Consider the following 19,656-nt stretch of genomic DNA (forward strand, 5'->3'; position numbering starts at 1 on the left):
CCCTACAGTGTCCCACGTGCACACACAATAAGTCTGTTCAGCAAACAGCTTCTTCATGAAGTCATTCAAGCGAATAAAGCAAATCATGTTAATGGTTGTTTGTTTGTATGCACCCAGCGATTGGATTGCCCAAAGATAGCTACAGAAACTAGATGGATGGGGGGAAAAAAAAAAAAATATATATATATATATATATATATATATATATATATATATATATATAATTGATTGCTATAACGCATTAGTGTAACAAAAAAAGAACCCTGTGGATCAATTATATATATATATATATATATATATATATATATATATATATATATATATATATATATATATATATATATACACGGGTTGTTCCCACCATCTGGTGAAAATTTCATGTCAATAGCACCTTTGGAAATACTGTATATTTAGTTAGAAAAATGGTGACGTGTTAAATACTTATTTCAGGCTATATATATATATATATATATATATATATATATATATATATATATATATATATATATATATATATATATATATATAATTGATTGCTATAACGCATTAGTGTAACAAAAAAAGAACCCTGTGGATATTTGTATATACTAGATTATGCACAAATGTACTTGGATACGATGTGATACAAACATTATTTTAGCAATCATATCTCACAGTTTGTTATTGAAAACAAATTACAAATTACACCCTTCATGGATATCCTTTTAAGCAATCTCACACTCTTCTGTCAGTTTACTCCCAACGTAAACTTGTGATATAATGCAGGAGTTAATGTGAAGTTGATTTTGTTGCACATGACAAATAACATAATGTACGTGCAATATTCTTTCCCACTTAAACAAAAAAGTTTTTGTTTTTTTAAACTCTGCACCATGATGTAATGTTGCGCAATGGCCGCGTGCCACTGTGCAGTTCCAACGTGTCAGCACAAAAGAAACAGGCGAGCCTCGCCAGGTCGTGATCCTGGTCCGGGTGACGTGACTGACTGTGTGGGGCAGTGGGACCTTTTGTTCTTCATCATCATCCTCATCATCATGTAAGTCTTCTTATGCCTTAATTCATTCCTGCCTTGTGCACTCTCCTGCATGATCAAGGAGGTAGTGTTTTTTTCTGTTTGTGCCGTGGACCATGATAAGAACCCCCTGCTCCAACCCACCCCCAAGCTCTCCTTCACTCAGATTGGGCACATCTTTGTGGTCAGGTTCTGACACCTCATGGCCTCATCTTATATAATTTACAACATGAGGGGCCAAAGCCTCACACTGTACTTGACTGGAGGACTGCGAGCACATTCATTTTCACAAGTAATCGATCAAAGAGCACTATGGAGCACGGTAAGTGAGAGGGTTTAAACTTGTTTAATGCTGCCAAGGTTGTTGTCCATGATGGTACCTGACCTGCTTGGAAAATCATGTCTGATCTTATCTAAGCATAATGGATTTATTATCTGTCTGCTGGAGGGTTTACAGGCTTTGAAACCACTTTTGGGAGGACTTACAAGGTCAATAAACCTAGAGGAAACTCTTCCAGAAAGCTATACTTTTACTTTTAATTTGTATTGTTTTATCTGGAAGGCAGCGCGGTGTCAAAGTGTATAGCACATCTGTCTCACAGTTCGGCGGTTCGGGGTTTAAATCACATCTTCAGGTCCTTGTCTGGAGTTTGCATATTCTCCCTGTGCTTGTGTGTTTTTTCTCCAGCTACCCTTCATCCCATGTTCCAAAAGCATGCATGTTAGGTTAAATGAAGACTTTAGCTCACAGGTGTCAAACGCAAGGCCCGGGGGCCAGATCTGGCCCGCCACATCATTTTATGTGGCCCACGAAAGCAAATCATGTGCGTCAACTTCTTTGATTATTGCTCAACTCTTTCGCAAAATGTCTAATTTTCATATTTAATAAAGAATAGCATTTCAATATCGCAAGCCTTTGTTGTTAGCAAACACCTTTTAGAGTAACTTGAACAAACTATTATCCTTGACCTCTGATTTCAAAACGAGATATCCATTGATTTGTTGTGTGTATGTAATAGCATGATGAGCTGATTAAATTTTTTTATTGTTTCACAGTCATAACGGCCCTCTGAGGGAAACAATAACGACAATGTGGCCCTTGACAAAAATTAGTTTGACACCCCTGCTTTAGATCGTCTGTCTGTTTGTCTGTATGTGCTGTGCGATTGGTTGGCAACCAGTACAGTGTGTACCCCACCTCTCGCCCAAAGTCAGATGGGCTAGACTCTAGCTCACCTGTGACACTAATGAGGACAACCTCAACAAAACATGGATTGAAGAAGTGCGAGTACACCGTGGAGTCATACTATTTTATTTTTCATATCCTGATAGTGACCATTCTTCATTTGATGTTTTGGAGCACTTGTGTAAACTTTTAAATCAAACCATATATAGAATATTATGGAGCACCTAAGAAAACATGGAAGAAAAAAATAAACAAATAAAGATCTGAATAAAGCCACACCTGGCCATTTTTTTCAACCTTTATTTTTGTTTGTTTGTTTGTTTGTTTGATAGTAGAATTCTGAAAAAATAAATAAATAAAACTAATTCGGTGTCTGCAAAACAACTTGAAAGACAAGGAAAGACGTCGTTACATTTTGGTGCAGAGCAAGATAAAAGTGTGGATCCAGGATTTTACTTAAAGCTGGTATTTTGTTTTCATATTGACATGAAGTTGAATTTGTACATGATCCCTTGATCTGAATACTGTGCACTAGTGCGTAGCACCATGACGGAGTTTTGGAAGGAACACTCCAAGGAGGCCACAGTGCAGGAGATGATGCTGGACTCATGTGCCATTGAGCTGACTCAGCAGGAACTGCCCGAGATTCTGTCTATGCTGCCCACTCTGGCTGGATGTCAAGTGCTGGAACTAGGGGCCGGCATTGGGTGAGCATGCACTGGTGGTCTGGGGTGTGCACATGTGTTAGTGTGCACTTTCTTTTGTGTAGGGAGCTACACATCTTTGCAATAACTTGCCAACTAACTCTTGACAATGGAAAAGCTCAAATAGATTCAAATTTAAAGAAACGCCCAATTAATATTATTAAAAATAATAATATCAAATACTCCTTTGTCTGGCTGATTGGTATACTGCTCGCTCTCTGTTGGGGTAGGGGCAAATTTAATGATGTGACCTCAGAAAACTTTGTAAACATGTCAGAATGATGAAAACTGTCCAGAACACAGTTAAGAAAAAGAGGAGGGAAAATGGGAGCAAGAGAGTTCAAGTTGTTGTGAATTTTAGTTTGTCCCATTAAATGTTAAATGATTTTATTTTTTTTTTAGGCAGGGACGATACACTAATGAAATGAAGAAAATCTTCTCTTTTATATTTTAAAGTGTGACATGTTATCTTATGAATTAAAGCCAATATTAAGTGTACGTAAATCGCCGATGGAGGGGTGTGCCGTATAAAATCTCGCCTTGGGCGCCACACTGGCTAGCATATTTTTGGAACGTGGGAGGAAGTTGGAGTACTGGAAGAAAACTTACGAAGCCTGGGGAGAACATGCAAACAGCAAACAGGAAGCCTGGAGCCCGGATTCAGACTCCATCCATTTTTTTAATGAGTCATAGTACAGGCAACACAGTTGCTTCAAAGTCAAGAGGTCTTGGGTTCGAATCTCAGCTGGGGCCCTCCTGTGTGAAGTTTGCATTTTGTCTTTGTGCTTGCGTGGATTTCTTCAGGTACTGAGGCTTTTTCCCAGTTTTCAAAAACATGCATGCTAGGTCCATTGAAGACGAGTCATAGTCATTCAAAGGTCCGCCAAATTGCACAACAATCTAGCAAAAGAGCTTTACCTTTCAAATGGTATAATCTTCAAAATATAATACTGAGAACCCTCACCACTCCAATTAAGCAGTCGATACACCAGCCATCTGCTGAAACAGGCGGACCACGTGACCGCCGTGGATTTCATGGGGAGCTTCGTGGAGAAGAACAGGCAGAGCAACGGGCACCACAAAAACGTTACCTTCATCCAAGCTGATGTCACAAAGCTGGAATTCCCTCCAAACAGGTGTGCAGGGTGAACGCACATTTCAAGTCATCACACCGCTGCAAAGTTCTTAAGTGAAATAGCATTGAATGTGACTCCTCTTGTCCTCCTCAGTGTGGACTTTATCTTCTCTAACTGGCTGCTGATGTACTTCAGTGATGACGAGCTGCAGTTGTTGTTAAAGAAAATGCTGAGGTGGTTGCGGCCCACTGGCTCGCTCTTCTTCAGAGAATCATGTAACCACCGTTCAGGTACCAAACCCACCCATTTATTTATCCATGTTGCTATTTGTGCTGCCCGATACTGTATTAGTGCAATTGCGCACACTTAAAGGTGACTGTAAAAGGGAGTTCAACCCCACATGTTACCGCACTGAGGCCCAGTACAATCACCTGACCGCATCAGTCCAAGTGGAGGATGAACAATCGGGTAGGAGGTTTGGTTTTGACATCGTGCTCAAGAAGAGGGTCAAAACGTACATTGAGGTACCCTGGTTTGTGCCTTTCACAAAGTTGAATTAAGCCTGAACAAGTTGACTTGTGAGGCAAAGTCATGTGTGTTCAAAAACAAAAACGTGCTTGTCCATCCACCAACAGTTGAAGAACAACCCAAATCAGATGTGCTGGTTGTTGGAAAAGGTTGCACGTTCATCAGACGCAAAGGAGACGTTCAGCACCTTCCAGATGTTCCTGGACAACAAGCAGTACACCAGGCGTGGCATCCTGCGCTATGAGAAGATGTTCGGGTCGGGTTATGTCAGCACAGGCGGGCCCAGCACCACCAAGGTCAGAACAAACGACTTTCGCAAGAAATATGTAGTATGGTATGGTGCCTGCTAAACAAGGGATTTAGTGGAAAGCTCAGGTTTACATTTTCAAGTAAATCTAAAATTTCAAAAATTAATTGAATCTCTCTCCACTAATTGAGTTCCGTTATTATTAATTGTGAAAGTCCCTTCGTGCCAGCCGTCTTATACTGACTGACATTCAAACCCACATTGGGCAAAGATAGAGTTTCATTTAAAATAGAGCACAGTGGAGCATGTGGTTTGCACGTGTGCCTCACAGTCAACAAGTTCTGGTTTGGTATCGCAGCTCAGGCTCTCTTGTGTGGAGTTTGCAGCTTCTGGCACGAGATGTATTCACGTTCAATGCCCCAATCACAATGGAGCCTGGAAACCAGTCCAGGTTATAGTCAGACCTATTTCTCCAAGTCATCGGGAATAGGCTCCAGCCCCTGAACAGGATAAGCTGTATATAAAATGAACGGGTGGCGGCCAGACCTCGCCACAAAGTTTCATAGAAGTCTGTAACGTAGCTTTTGGTTCATGCTGGTATCAAACAACAAAATGTGTATGCAAATGTAGGGGAATACAACATAATGACGGACAACAGCAAATGAACTTTTAAGCGTGTTCAAGAATTTCCGATATACTTTATCACCTTCCCTGTATTACTGCATGTGTTTGGGCTGAGTAGTGATGGAGACTTCGTCACAACAGGAATTTGTTGATCTGCTAAACTTGCAACCTGGCCAGAAGGTTCTGGATGTTGGCTGTGGTATCGGTGGAGGTGACTTCTACATGGCAAAGGTCAGAGCCAAGGAAACTACGAACTGACAAATGCCACATATGAACTATTGAATGTAGACGTTAGAGTTGGTTAACACTGTATTTCAGGCATTCGGAGTGGAGGTGCTTGGCTTGGACCTCTCAGAGAACATGGTGGACATTGCTATAGAGAGGGCACTCGCTGAGAGGCTGCCATTGGTGAGTCGAAAGGCTCACACAGCAGAAAAACCTAACATTGAATTTCTTGGCTGCAGTAAAGGTTTGATATTAATGGAAATCACGATTCATCCGTGTTCCGGCACAGGTCGAATTTGAAGTTGCCGATGCCACAAAGAGAACGTTTCCAGAGGGTTCGTTTGACGTCATCTACAGCAGAGACACAATCCTCCACATTGCAGACAAGCTCGCTCTCTTCAAACGTTTCCATGTAAGTGCTCATCCCCTTACTTCATCGCATCAGCTTTTTACACTTTACCTATAATCGGCTTTTTGGTGAAGGTGTTTGATCCATGAATGAATCGATACATTTCCTGGTTCAATTAGAATTGAACGCTGAATTCTTCATCATACTGTTCACCTTTTGACATCATGATGACAAGACGACACCTAACAATTAATCAACAGTACCTCACCATTGTGAGGCTTCAAATAGGATGTTCTCAGAGGGAAGTGGCAACTGTTGCAACAAAGAGACAGAAAGAGTGGAAGAGTCACAGAAAGGCACTGAAGCGGATGCCATTGGAAATGTATTGATCGATTCGTGGATCAAACACCTGTTGTGAATTTTGTTGTTCAGGTACTTGTTAGAGAACAGCGAGTTGTGCAAAAATAAATCAATACTGAAACATTTAACAGTTGCGCAACAGGAGCATTCATAAGAGGAAAGTCAAATGAAGTTCACCTGTAACGGTTATAATGCACCCGAAAGCCAAATATCCCCAACTTTTTGTGAGTAGTGTATGTGTTCCACAAAGTCGTCATGCTTACCACTAAATGAAAGCAACATTTTATCATTCAAGTGAAGTGCATGTGCTTTCTTTGTCCAGTCATGGTTAAAGCCTGGGGGCCAGCTACTTATCAGTGACTACTGTTGCGGGGAGAAGCCATGGACCCCCCAATTTGAGGCTTATGTCACGCAGCGGGGCTACATCCTCTATACACCACCACAGTATGGAAAGGTAAGTACACAGTACAGTCTCATTATGTTGTAGCATATTGTAGTATGAAATTGACCTGATGAAAAAATGGTGGAAAACGTCCCCTTGTAGGACACGAAAAGGATCTTCTTCGTTATAACTAAATTAAAAGTTGCACAAACCTCCACCAAGAATGAAAGTGAAAGAAGATTGTGGGATGCATATTTTTGGTTTTGGGTTTTTGCTTATTCTGCAATGGACCAACCATCCAACAAACTGCAATCCAAACAATTGCCTTGACAGAGATGATAATGTTCATTTTTAAATTACACTGTCAGAGAGGTATTCATCAAATATACTGTACAATCTATTCTGATGGCTGTATTTTCATTTTGCATTTGTCTACGACTACATTGCATCATAGTCGGAGGCTACCACAATTACATTGTTTTTCCACTAGAGAGCGTACATTAAAAATATCTTCAGCGTCAACCCACAGTTGTCATAGGAGAACAGTTGCTTACACAGGATATATATCACATATCCATATTTAAGAATATGCTGTTTTAACAGAGACAGAAAGGCTTTATGGTCTATTTGAAATGTTTATTAAAACAAAAATAACGATACCAATATTAAAGGTACCTGCAGATACTTTGTGTGATTTCGTGTTGTTTTGATTTGACCCTCTTCCACGGAGGACAATAAATAACTCACAACTGACCATTGCCTCACCCTTCAATTTGGTAATGTAATCTATTTTTTTGTCGAGTCAATCATTTTGCAGTTATGTGACATTGGGAGCTTGTTATTCATAATTAAGAATCAGAAATCAACAGATATTAAAGACCCCCAAAACAGAGCAACAAAATATATATATATATTGTAAATTTGACACATCACATAAAATACTTAACCAGCGGGACAATGAATGAATGGATACAAAAATAAAAATAAAAAATACAAATCCCAAAGCATGTGTAATCAGGCTTTCAAAATGTTCAAGAATTGAGACATTCTTTCAGCTTCCAGACGCTGTGGGCGTGTCGCTGAGAGCTCTGAAAATCAAATCCACAGAGGCTAATTCCTTCTCTCATGGCTCTTAGCAGAATTTCCAGCGACGGAGATAGCACACGCTTTCACCGGCTGCAGAGAATCAGCCTCTCAGCTGGCATAATGACCTTAAGCTGTGGCGCCTGGACAATTTTGCATCCATCCATTTTCTACCGCTTATCCCAGGTCGGGTCACGGGGGCAGTAGCTTTAGCAGGGACGCCCAGACTTCCCTCACCCCAGCCACTTCATCCAGCTCTTCCGGGGGGATCCCGAGCCGTCTCCTCCCGCTGGGGCGTGCCCGGAACACCTCACCAGGGAGGCGATGCCCGGGCCACATCATCTGGCTCCTCTCAATGCGGAGGAGCAGCGGCTCAACTCTGAGCTCCTCCTGGATGACACCCTATCTCTAAGGGAGAGCCTGGACACCCTGTGGATGAAACTCATTTCGGCCGCTTGTATCCGGGATCTCGTTCTTTCAGCTCGTGACCTTAGGTGAGGGTAGGAACGTAGATCGACCGGCAAATCAAGAGCTTCGCCTTTCGGCTTAGCTCCTTCTTTACCACAAGGGACCGATGCAAAATCCGCATCACTGCAGACGCTGCAGTGATCATCCAGTTCAGATCTCGTCCGGCCGCTACCTCGCAACCCAACTCTTGGTGGCAGTCCGCAAAACACATAGTCCAAATAACACAAAAGACATTGCACTTCAGACACTTCACTTTATTTTTTCGAGTTGCACGCTATACTGGTAGAACTGGGTGAAGTTATTCACAAACAAGGACATGCATTTCCGCCAAGTGGCCGCTGCGTGAAATTTGCCGCATTTGGTGTTAATCTCGTGGGGAGTGCATTCTTATGACGTCACAAGGATACTTTTTAGCCCCACTCACGAAATCAGGAAACTTTAGAAGGTGAAAAAGAGTTTTAAACCATATCTCAACAATTCAGTGCAATATAGTTCTCAGTCTTTACACATGTTTTTAGCACTTACCTTCAAACAATTATTTATAAACAAAACATGGATTTTCATTTTGGAGGTCTTTAAGTGCACTAGACCACCTCCCAATGTAAGGTTTATGTCACAGCTGCCCTAAATTACAGCATTGGTAATTACGAGAATGATTTTTAAAAACATTTTTTTGTTAATCCACCCTTGTGTACAAACTCTGTAATCATAATGATATTTTTAATGGTAAAATATATTTATGATTGTTATCATGAATTTTCAAATTATAATTGTTTACTTGCAATAAATAAGAAGCAGAATGTAACCTTAATGCACATGGTAATAATCTTTGCATGGCAATGACAATATTTCATTTTTCATTCGGCACCCGTGACCATGAACAGGTTATTCAGCAGTACAGATAACGCTTAACGACTTTTGCAATGGCACTTTTCATCGTCATCTCTTATCTTGTCTCCTGAAAGAGGTGAGGTCACCTGAAAGTGACCTCACCTCATTGCTTCTGTTGCTCATGTTGTGTCCTGTGTCCGATGTTGTAGTTCATTCAGAATGCCGGCTTCTGTAACGTTCAGGCAAAGGATCGAACAGCCCAGTTCATCCAGGTCATACAGGAAGAGCTGCAGAGAGCAGAAGAAATCAAGAGTGAATTTATCGAGGTTGCTACAGCAAACCAAATCACAAATCCAAACGTAGTCCTTTGTTCTTGGCTAGACGGCTCCCTAACTCGCTTGTGTTTCTGCAGGAATTCTCTGAGGAGGACTACAGTGCTACAGTGAACGGCTGGAGGGAAAAATTGGAGCGTTCTAACAGCGGAGACCAGCGATGGGGCCTCTTTCATGCAAGAAGGAACTGAGTTTAATTAAATTGAATAATAACTGAATAAACAAGCAGGTGGAGCAGGTGGAAAAACTTTTTCTGTGTGTTATTTCCTGGTGACTAATCGGTTGCAAGGGTGTGTTGACTCCCATTGAACATGAGTTTGAATGAATGTGATTGGTTATTTTGAACACAGCCACATCTCAGCTATAAGAAGGTGTGCAACCGCATTAATTCCATTGATTATTTTTATTCTCCCTCTCAAAAAGATTCTTTTAAAAAATCAGTTGAGCTGTACAGGTTACAGGCACATTAATTGTGGGAAATCTTTTAAAATTAATAATTTTGGTCTCATTTTTTTATGTAACAAAAATCTGATTTATACAGGGGGGTGTGTAGACTTTTTATAGTCACTGTTGATGTATTTGGAACATCTTCACATTGTGTGAGTTTTTGCCAATTTTGAAGAAATTATTAAGGTTTATGTTACTGCAATTTACTACATTCCCCACTGGTGGAGCAACAATACATGTGTTTGTATTCTGTTTTACTGTATATTGGAATGCCATGTCCAATGAGATACATACAGTAAACACTAAGTATACTTGTTCAGGCTTAATTCACTCACCACAGTAAAAGTAAAGTATTCACTCACCTGCCTTGACTCAGATATGAATTTAAGTGACATCTCCTTCTTAATCCATAGGGTTTAATATGACATCGGTCCACCCTCTGCAATTAGAACATTTTAACTAGTCTGGGAAGGCTTTCCACAAGGTTTAGGGGTGTGTTTATGTGAATTTCTGACCATTGTTCCAGTCGCGCATTTGTGAGGTGACACGCTGATGTAGGATGAGCAGGCCTGGCTCTCAGTCTCTGCTCTAATTCCTCCAAAAGGTGTTCTGTAGGGTCGAGGTCAGGATTGTGCAGGCCAGTCGAGTTCATCCACATCAAACTCTCTCATCCGTGTCTTTATGAACCTTGATTTGTGCACTGATGGACAGTCAGGTTTGAACAGGAAGGGGCCATCTCCAAACTGTTCCCACAAAGTTGGAAATTGCCAAAATATAAGCCCCTGAGCTTCAGTGAAAGGAACTCAGCATATCAAGAGATTTTGGACAACCAAACAGTCTGGGATTACCCCTTCCTGTTCCAACATGTCAGTGCACAGGTCCATAAAGCAAGGTCCATAAGGACATGGATGAGAGAATTTGGTATGGATGAACGTGACTGGCCTGCACAGAGTCCAGCCCTCAACCCGATATAACACCTTTGGGTTCATTTCGAGTGGACAGTGAGCCAGTCCTTCTCGTCCAACATCAATATGCTCCTGTAAGAATGGGCAAAAATTCCAATAAACTCACTCCTAAACCTTGTTGAAAGCCGTCCCCAAGGGTTGAAGCTGTTACAGCTGCAAAGGGTAGACCAACATAATATTATATAACAATATAATATAACAATATGGATTTAGAATGGGATATCACTTAAGATCATGTGCGAGTCAAGGCGAATACTTTTGGCAATATATTGTATCTCAGCTATTATTATTATTATTGTTGTGGTTCTAATCCACCCTCGCCTGTGTGGAGTTTGCATGTTCTCCCCGTGCCTGCGTGGGTTTTCTCCAGGTACTCCGGTTTCCTCCCACATCCCAAAAACATGCATGGTAGGTGGATTGAAGACTCTAAATTGCCCGTAAGTGTGAAAGTGAGTGCGAATGTGCCTTGCGATTGGCTGGCGACCAGTTCAGGGTGTATATCCCTCGCTTGGTACATTCAAAAATGAATGGAGCCGGCAGTTTCCTTGCAAATATCCAAACTTTCCCTTTAATTCTCGCCAGCATCCTCTCTCTTTAGCAACCGGCTTGTTCCTTAACTCTTAATCTATCTTTTTATGGTTTAAGAAATGTGATCAAGTACAATATATTGTATATACAGCATCAAACACCTATACAGGCTTGCTGTTCAGGGCGTCCATATGTACAGTCACTATTTGGGATGGACATCATGTTTCATCTGTGTAGCCTACCCTTCCCACGATGCAGGAGCCAATGATGTTGAAGCGGGGCGGGTCTTGCCGAGAAATGTTTTTCCAAGAATGTTTGTGAAATGGGCCCCTCCCTCCTCCGTCCGGCTTTCCCCAATTGTAATTTGTTTCGTCTTTTTATAAAAGTGTTTCTGCTTTTGTTTTTGTGTTTCCTGAAATGTTAAAGTGTTTCGTGGTTTGGTTTTGTGTTTCCTTAAATGTTAAAGTGTTTCTGCTTTTGTTTTTGTGTTTTCTGACATTTTCGTGTTTCGTCTTTTGTTCTTGTATTCTGAAATGTTAAAGTGTTTCTGCTTTCGTTTTTGTGTTTCCTGAAATGTTAAAGTGTTTAATGTTTTGTTTTTGTGTTTTCTGACATTTAAAAGTGTTTCATAATTTGTTATATCATTTTGCACTTCCAGGCCACCGTAGCAGAGAAGCCCAGACTTCCCAAGCTATTCTACATAAAAGACGCGGTCATCCGAGACCCATGACTGTAGAAAATGCCTTTAATGTCCCAAAATCCAATGCCTGTCTAAAGGCATCATCCAAAAACCTTTTATCAAGTGTCCAATAATACTAACATGGTTCCGTGTTCACCATGACTTCCAGCAGTGCCCAACAAGGTCAGCTGTGACAGTACGGCACTAATCATACAAAAGCACCTGTGTCGTGTCATCTTCCAAAACTCTTTTTCAAAGGTGAGTGATGGAATCAACCCAAGAAACAGCTCACAAAACCCGTGAGTATACAGGTAGGCGGAAATGAATCACTTATCTGAGATGGCTGCTCTCCACAAGAAGGCATTACAGTGATTGAGTCCAACAAAACAAGCCTACACACATTTATTTAAAACAATTATTGTCACTCGTTATTGTCGAATAAAAACATCCAGATTTTCAATATAGCTGACAATTATGCCACAAGCTTGCTTGTGAGCCAACCAACTACGTTAACTATCAGAATCTGAATCCTCTTTATTTGCCAAGTATGTCAAAAACACACAAGGAATTTGTCTCCGGTAGTTGGAGCAGCTCTCGTACGACACCAGACAGACAGAAAACAAAAATACTTTTGAGACATACAAAAAAACCACAGTCACTGAGCAATAAAAGTTTACCAGTAATGCTGTAATGCCGGTAAATTTTTTATTTTATTTTTTTGACAATTGTGCAAAAAGATGCAGAGTCCTCTAGCAATTACAGGAGTTTGAAATGACTAATAGAACAATAGTCTGGTGCAATGACCGTTGTGCAAAGGGCGCAGATACTTAAAGAAACGTATGCAGTTTAAAGTGAGTAGTAGTGCGATAATGTGGGACAATGTCGATTGTGCAAATGTTGCAGATGCTACTCAGGCACATGAGTGGCCAGTAATGGTCAACAACAGTTATGCAAATAGTGCAGTGCGACATGACTGCTACATTGAGTACACGAATGATGTATAATTGGCCCGACACAAACGTGACAAAAAACTCAAGACAAAAAAATTGGCAGCATGTTGCAATGGAATTGTATGTTAACTTTTTAAGAAGTTGCATGAATTGGAGACTCTAAATTGCCCGTAGTTGTGAATGTGAGTGCGAATGGTTGTTTGTTTGTGTGTGCCCTGCGATTGGCTGGCAACCTGTTCAGAGTGTACCCCGCCTCCTGCCCGATGATAGTTGGGATAGGCTCCAGCAAGCCGTCGACCCTAGTGAGGAGAAGCGGCTAAGAAAATGGATGGATGGATGTTTAAGAAGGTAAGGGAAAGAGGGAAGAAGCTGTTGGAATGTCTGCTTGTTTTAGCTTGCATTGTTCGGTAGCGCCGACCTGAGGGAAGGAGCTGGAAGAGGTGGTGACCAGGATGTGGAGGGTCCAAGAGGATTTTGCATTTTCTTGTCTTAGTTCTGGCAGCATGCAAGTCCTCAAGGATTGGTAGGGGGGTACCGACAATATTTTCAGCAGTTTTGATTGTCCATTGTAGTCGGTTTGTCCTTGTTTGTAGCAGCACCAAACCAGAATGTGATGGAAGAACACAGGACTGATTCGATGACCGCTGTGTAGAACTGCCTCAACAGCTCTTGTGGCAGGCTGTGCTTCCTCAGAAGCCGCAGGAAGTACATCATCTGCTGGGCCTTTTTGAGGATGGAGTTGATGTTGATCTCCCACTTCAGGTCCCGAGAGACTAATTCCCAGGAACTTGAACGTCTCAACAGTTGACACAGGGCAGTTGGACAGTGTGAGGGGCAGCTGTGGTGACGGATGCCTCCTGAAGTCCACGATCATTTCTACATTCTTGAGTGTGTTCAGCTCCAGATTGTGTCGGCCGCACCACGGCTCCAGCCGCTCCACTTCCTGTCAATACGCAGACTCATCACCATCTTTGATGAGGCCGATGACTGGTGTCGTCTGCAAACTTCAGGAGTTTGGCATCCAGGTGCGTTGAGGCGCAGCCATTCGTGTAGAGAGAGAAGAGCAGCAGAGAGAGGACGCATCCTTGGGGTGCCCCGGTGTTGGTGGTGCGTGTAGAGGAGGTGGTGTCCCCCAGTGTCACCTGTTGTGTCAGGAAGATGTAAATACACTGGTAGATGGCAGCCGAGACGCTGAGCTGGAGAAGCTTGAAGGAGAGGAGTTTGTGGATGATGGTGTTGAAGGCGAGTAGAATGGCTTACAGTTCAAAAACAGCGAGTCTAAATCCGGGCTGTGGTGTGTGCTGAGCTCCGTAACGTCAGTACCCCATTTTACGTTGATATAGAAGCATATCCCGCCGCCTTTTGGTTTACCCCGATAACGCCCTGTTGCGGTCTTCCAGGTGTAAATGGAAGCCAGGAAGCATTATGGCGCCATCGGGGTTGGGTAGGGAGGGTAGGTTTGCGAGGTGGATCGACGGGAACACCAATCTGTATCCTCTCTTGCTGAGCTTCACTTGAATGCTGGTGCGCTTCCCCCATCGTCGCCTTTGTCTCCATGCGCCATAGACCGCAGCCTCCCCCCGGTGAGTAACTCGGACGAGGGGGAACTGAGCGGATTAGCGAAAGTTAGTGAAAGAAAGTCTTCCCTTGTGTCAGTGAGTTGCATAATGTCTCCAAAGACGAACAAAAAACACAAAAACATAAACAATACTCGAGAGCATGTAACTGAGGCGACCACACAGGTAGGCACCATCTTGTAATGCGTGTTTCCCCTAGTATGGGGAAATCAAACTTGATTCTGGTGTTTACGTCACAGCCCAAGTAGGGTTTTGGGCAAAATGTGGGCGGGCCAAAATCTGGTAAAAACCATCAGAAAATAAACCTAAAATAAATACGGAGTCTTTTGGGGGGGACGTATTCTTTCTGTAGAGAATGTTTTTTTAAGTCCAGAACTATGGAATAAGTGTCAATGTTCACTGCATTAAAGGGCTCCTTAAATTGTCCATTTGCACTTTCATCTTTGCTGACGTCACAACGACCAATCACCAGAACCCCCCCTTAACAGCTTACACTTCCACTACTTGTTGAAAACAAACAATACCGTTTTTCCTTGTGTTGGAAATTCAGCTTTTGTACAATAATTAAGGAAACAATCTGGTTTTGTGGGATTTTTAATACAAAGAGCTATTTACATGATACAAACAAAAGAGAAAGAGGGAGAAAGGAAAGGGAGAAAGAAGAAGCAGAGGAGAGCGAGGGGAATGTCCTGCTGTTTCCCACACTCTCTCTGAAGCCCTCCATCCATCCGTTTTCCAAGCCGCTTATCCTCACGAGGTTCGCGGGCGTGCTGGAGGCCATCCCAGCTATCTTCGGGCAGGAAGCGGGGTACACCCTGAACTGGTTGCCAGCCAATCGCAAGGCGCACATAAACAAACAACCATTCACAATCACACCTAGGGGCAATTTAGAGACTTACATCAACCTACCTTGCATGTTTTTTGGATGTGGGAGGAAACCGGAGTGCCCCCAATAATTGCATCCAGCTTTATGGCTTCGTATGAAATTCTAGAAGCTACATCTCAATCTCAATTAGCTCCCAGTATGCTTTCCCCTTAGTACTGGGGAAGAATTTGGAATTGGCCACCTACAACTATTTAACAATAAGATTCTTATGACACGTGATGAATTGTTCCAAGAATTTCAAATAAGAAACTGAAACTTCCTTCAATACAATGTTTTGGCAAATCTTTTCCTGACAGAATAACTAAGGAAGCAATCTTGTCTTTGTGGGGTTTTATGACAAAAAAATAAGAAATCTTTGCAAAGAGAGGAAAAGGTGCACGTCGTTACGATTTGTTCCCGCTTACTGAACCCAAGGCAAGGAAACACCTTCGTTATATCGAAGTGAGAGAGACAGAGAAGGAAAGCAAAACAATTATCTTTGTCCAGCTGTACACAACTTATCTTTATCGAAAAACAGCTAGTAGTCACAACATGGCTGGAAACAACTAGTACGCACAGCATGGCCGGAAAAGAGCTAGTAGTCACAATGGAACAATAAAACATGTGAAGGTTGTATAAAACTAATAGAAGTAAGAGACTGAAGAGTGAAATCGTGAATTGTGAACAAACGCTGTGTCAACCATGCGAGAGACTAAAGATTTCACCAAAGGGACTAAGCAACACGACATGAAAAAGAGAGCAAGCGAGTGATACAAACCATAAGTGCAAAGCGATACAGCCAAGCCTGTCACCCAAGTCCAGTGAACCAGCTCGAATCGAGCACCTCCTCGTGGGCAATGACATCGCGGAGTGTAGTGAGGTTTTTACTGCCACTGGCTATGACATCTGTATCGCCAGCATTGTCAGGAATGTATGTGCAACAGGTTTGGTTCAAGAGAGTACAAACGTCGCCCTGAGAAGCCAATAGTAAAGCAAGTGTCACGCGGTTTTGGAGGGCTACTTCACGAATTGCATTCATTTCCACACGTGAAGCGTGTGGAAATGAATTTCACGGACCATAGAACTAAAATGGAACAATTTAATGTAATTATTTACTATTGACATGCAGTGGAAAGGAAAGACCACCAGGGGGCAGTGAGGCTCTGCCTCACTCTCCTACCCTGACCGCACTTCTGGAAGACAGGTAGTATCAAGAAGAGTTTGGGAATTGTTCAGAGAGGAATTAGAGACAAAGTTTGTCCATGGTACACATATAGATTGGCAATAAGATTTTGGTTCCTTCCCAACATGCACACGCTGACCAAATACGGTCTTGTTCATAGCATAACAGCGGAATTCCACTCCGGGGCGAATGTGAACTGGGCCAAACAAAGGCACCATACCCGAATCATTACTGGGGTTAAAACCATCAAATGTTTGGGTCACATTGACGTAGGGGAGAGGAGAACCTGTTTCAGCAAAGACAGTTTGATTAAGGTATTGTGGAGTGACAAAAGAAACGAAGGTGCGAAGAAAGAGTGATGATGCAATAGGATGTGGGGACAACACGTGGGTTTGCAGCAGCATGCGGCATGAAATAACAAACATAGCCGTTAGAACGATTTTTTTCTGTATGCCCTGCCATATGAAGAGCATACAGAAACATTCATGGTGTAGGAGGTGAAATTAGCAGAAGTAGTTGCAATCGTACGTAACCAAGTTTGTCATAGTTGTCACGTCTCATGAGGTACAAAATTGTGTCAGCTGTCAAAGTGGGAGCATCAGTGCACAATTTAATCACAATAACCATGGCGATTAATGCCAAAACACCAAGGAAACCTCCGGAAGATATCATCGTAGTCGTCTTTTCTTCTGCCGAGTTAGGCAATTGCACACGCGTGTATGTGTGGTGTGCGCTTCAGTTCAGACAGATGATGGGTCGTTGCTCGGCTTTTATGACCTATCTTCTGATCCTCTATGACCTATCAACGTGCAATCAGTTACTAGCACTGATTGTAGCAAGGAGTAGGAGACCATAGGAGGCGCTGGGACCTTCTTGCAGTGTGACGCGTACACCCACGTAGCTCTTACAGCGTATGTCCCATCGGCAGATCTGGCTTTGGTAGACCCGAATGGATCCGGTCCAATGGAATGCCTGCAAAAACAATCTCAAAAAGGGATAGGGGGCACACACATCCTCATAGATACTTTACCTAATTTAATTGACTTCCCAGTATTTATTTGCGGGTGATAGCTATCATGTGTTCTGAGGTCAAATTGAAATCTGTCAGAAAGCTGTTGTCAGAGAAAAGCTTTCAACGAATTGTAATTAAATTCTGAGAATAATTTTGGTTAATTGTGCTACTACCACTTCAATTCTTACTTACACATGTCTACCATATCTAGACAGTATTTGGTAAGCGCATTGATTGTTATTTCATTATATACATTATCAGGACAGCATCAATATGGTCAAAACCATTATCCAATGTCAGCATTATACTAATAAATGTGTATATTATCATTATCTTTGACCCTGATAATCAAAACATTACTACATGTAAATACATCAAAACTGCTCTAGACACATTGTGAAAATTTGGGTGGAATAAACGCCTCAGGTACTTTTCCTTTCCCAAAAAAACCTGTGCCTGTGTCAACACGAGGTCATGTAACTAACGAGTGAAGGGTTTTGAGTAGTCTGGCAATCGAAGGACTTTCTTCCGTTTGATCAAATCTGCCTCAGCATTTTTTGTCCAAGGGATACCAATGACACAGTCAGTTATGCATAATTACTGATCCAGGACCTGCAATAATTTGTCATGCCCAAAAATAACATCTGTACCATTATTAGATTTTTCGTCTGAAGGTTGGGGATTTGAAATGATCAGTTTTTGATTCCGCACCCAAAAGCATAGTTAAAAACAGCTGTGAGACCTAACTCAACAAAAATTGTTTTCCCCAGTGATAATCGACCTCCCAAATAAATATTCACAAAAAATACTCGTTGCATTAGCTATGGCTAAGAAAACAATGTTACTAAACTGGAATAACAAACAATCTATCAATATTAATCACTGGTTTAATCTCATTTTAGAATATATTACATTAGAAAAAATATCTGCGGAACAAAAAAAATCACTTACATAATAGCACAGATACAGTAGTAGCTGGTCACATTTCGTCAACATACTGAACCTAGGTCTTTCCTAGATTCCTCTGCCTGGGTAGAATGCCATCCATCCATCCATATTCTTTGACTGCTTATCCACACGAGGGTCATGGGCTGCTGGAGCATATCCCAGCTATCTTCGGGCGGGAGGCGAGGTACGCCAGCCAATCGCAGGGCACAAAATGTGGGCGGAAACCGGCGTGCCTGGAGAAACCCACTCAGCAACGGGGAGAGCATGCGAACTACGCACAGGCGTTGCCGGGATTTGAACTGTGAGGTAGATGTGCTAACTAGTCGGTCACCGTGGTAGAATGCCATATGACAAAAACAATATTATATAGTAAATGTAATAGTAGCCGTTATTTAGTAGGATTTATAGTAATTTGTAATTTCATATTTCAAAGACCTATTGCTAAAGCCCTTCAAATTTGCATGTTGAAGTGGTTGGGTTAGGGTTAGAGTTAACCCTAAGTCGAAGCAAATATTTGTCTCCACAAAATGATGATTGATACCCACCCACTCAACTAACCTTAATGGCAACACGTAATTTCAGGAGTCTCAGCCACTACCAAGCCATACAAATACAATATACAATAATACCGTCATTTCTCGTGTGTAATGCACACCAATGTATAATACGCACCCCCAAAGTTGACCTCAAAATTCTGGAAAACCCTTCTACCGATGTATAATGCATGTTTACAATGCATGATTTTGCTTCTACCCATAACCCAAAACATGAAGTATTTTCTGTATTTTGTTAGTTTTTTTCAAAGAATTATTCCGAAGTTAAGCACTTTATTTGAACACATACTTTATTTTTTATTTACTTGCTCTTATTTTGAAAGTCACAGCCCCACTTTTATTTCGTAAATTAGAAAACACACAGTTGTGCTCATGTGTTTGATTACCCAGGCAGAATTTGTAAGATAGGTACAATTCTTTTTCATAACCTCGAGATGGCGGTATACATTTATAAAATGTGAAGTTTTTTTCCATTTTCCCCTATACCTATGTATAATGCGCACTATTGACTTTTTACATTTTTGGGGGGGCAAAAATGCGC

The 19,656-nt window shown here is 41.8% G+C and overlaps 1 protein-coding gene across 2 annotated transcripts; it reads left to right on the forward strand.

The window, feature by feature from the left end:
• Nucleotides 1–944: 944 nt before the first annotated feature.
• On the forward strand, nt 945–9,634 carry pmt (phosphoethanolamine methyltransferase). 2 transcript variants are annotated; one of them, XM_061686137.1, is made up of 12 exons: nt 945–1,036; nt 2,734–2,905; nt 3,883–4,038; nt 4,132–4,268; nt 4,351–4,502; nt 4,614–4,802; nt 5,519–5,608; nt 5,696–5,785; nt 5,892–6,014; nt 6,634–6,765; nt 9,285–9,401; nt 9,488–9,634. In XM_061686137.1, the coding sequence occupies exons 2-12, from the start codon at nt 2,745–2,747 to the stop codon at nt 9,596–9,598; spliced, it is 1,458 nt and encodes a 485-aa protein (XP_061542121.1). In that variant the 5' UTR covers nt 945–1,036; nt 2,734–2,744; the 3' UTR covers nt 9,599–9,634. The 2 variants fall into 2 exon arrangements, with proteins under 2 accessions (XP_061542121.1, XP_061542122.1); XM_061686138.1 differs by having other exon boundaries at nt 9,318–9,401.
• Nucleotides 9,635–19,656: the final 10,022 nt, after the last annotated feature.

The sequence above is a fragment of the Phycodurus eques genome, chromosome 9 (genome assembly GCF_024500275.1).
Source record: "Phycodurus eques isolate BA_2022a chromosome 9, UOR_Pequ_1.1, whole genome shotgun sequence".
Taxonomy (NCBI): Eukaryota; Metazoa; Chordata; class Actinopteri; order Syngnathiformes; family Syngnathidae; genus Phycodurus; species Phycodurus eques.

What these genes read in the sequence shown, in the direction of transcription:
- pmt (XM_061686137.1), top strand. Translation starts at nt 2,745, where the DNA reads ATGACGGAGTTTTGGAAGGAACACTCCAAGGAGGCCACAGTGCAGGAG. An exon ending in GCGGGCCCAGCACCACCAAG is followed by an intron (nt 4,803 to 5,518) that starts GTCAGAACAAAC and finishes TCGTCACAACAG; the next exon opens with GAATTTGTTGATCTGCTAAA. An exon ending in CTCTCTTCAAACGTTTCCAT is followed by an intron (nt 6,015 to 6,633) that starts GTAAGTGCTCAT and finishes TTCTTTGTCCAG; the next exon opens with TCATGGTTAAAGCCTGGGGG.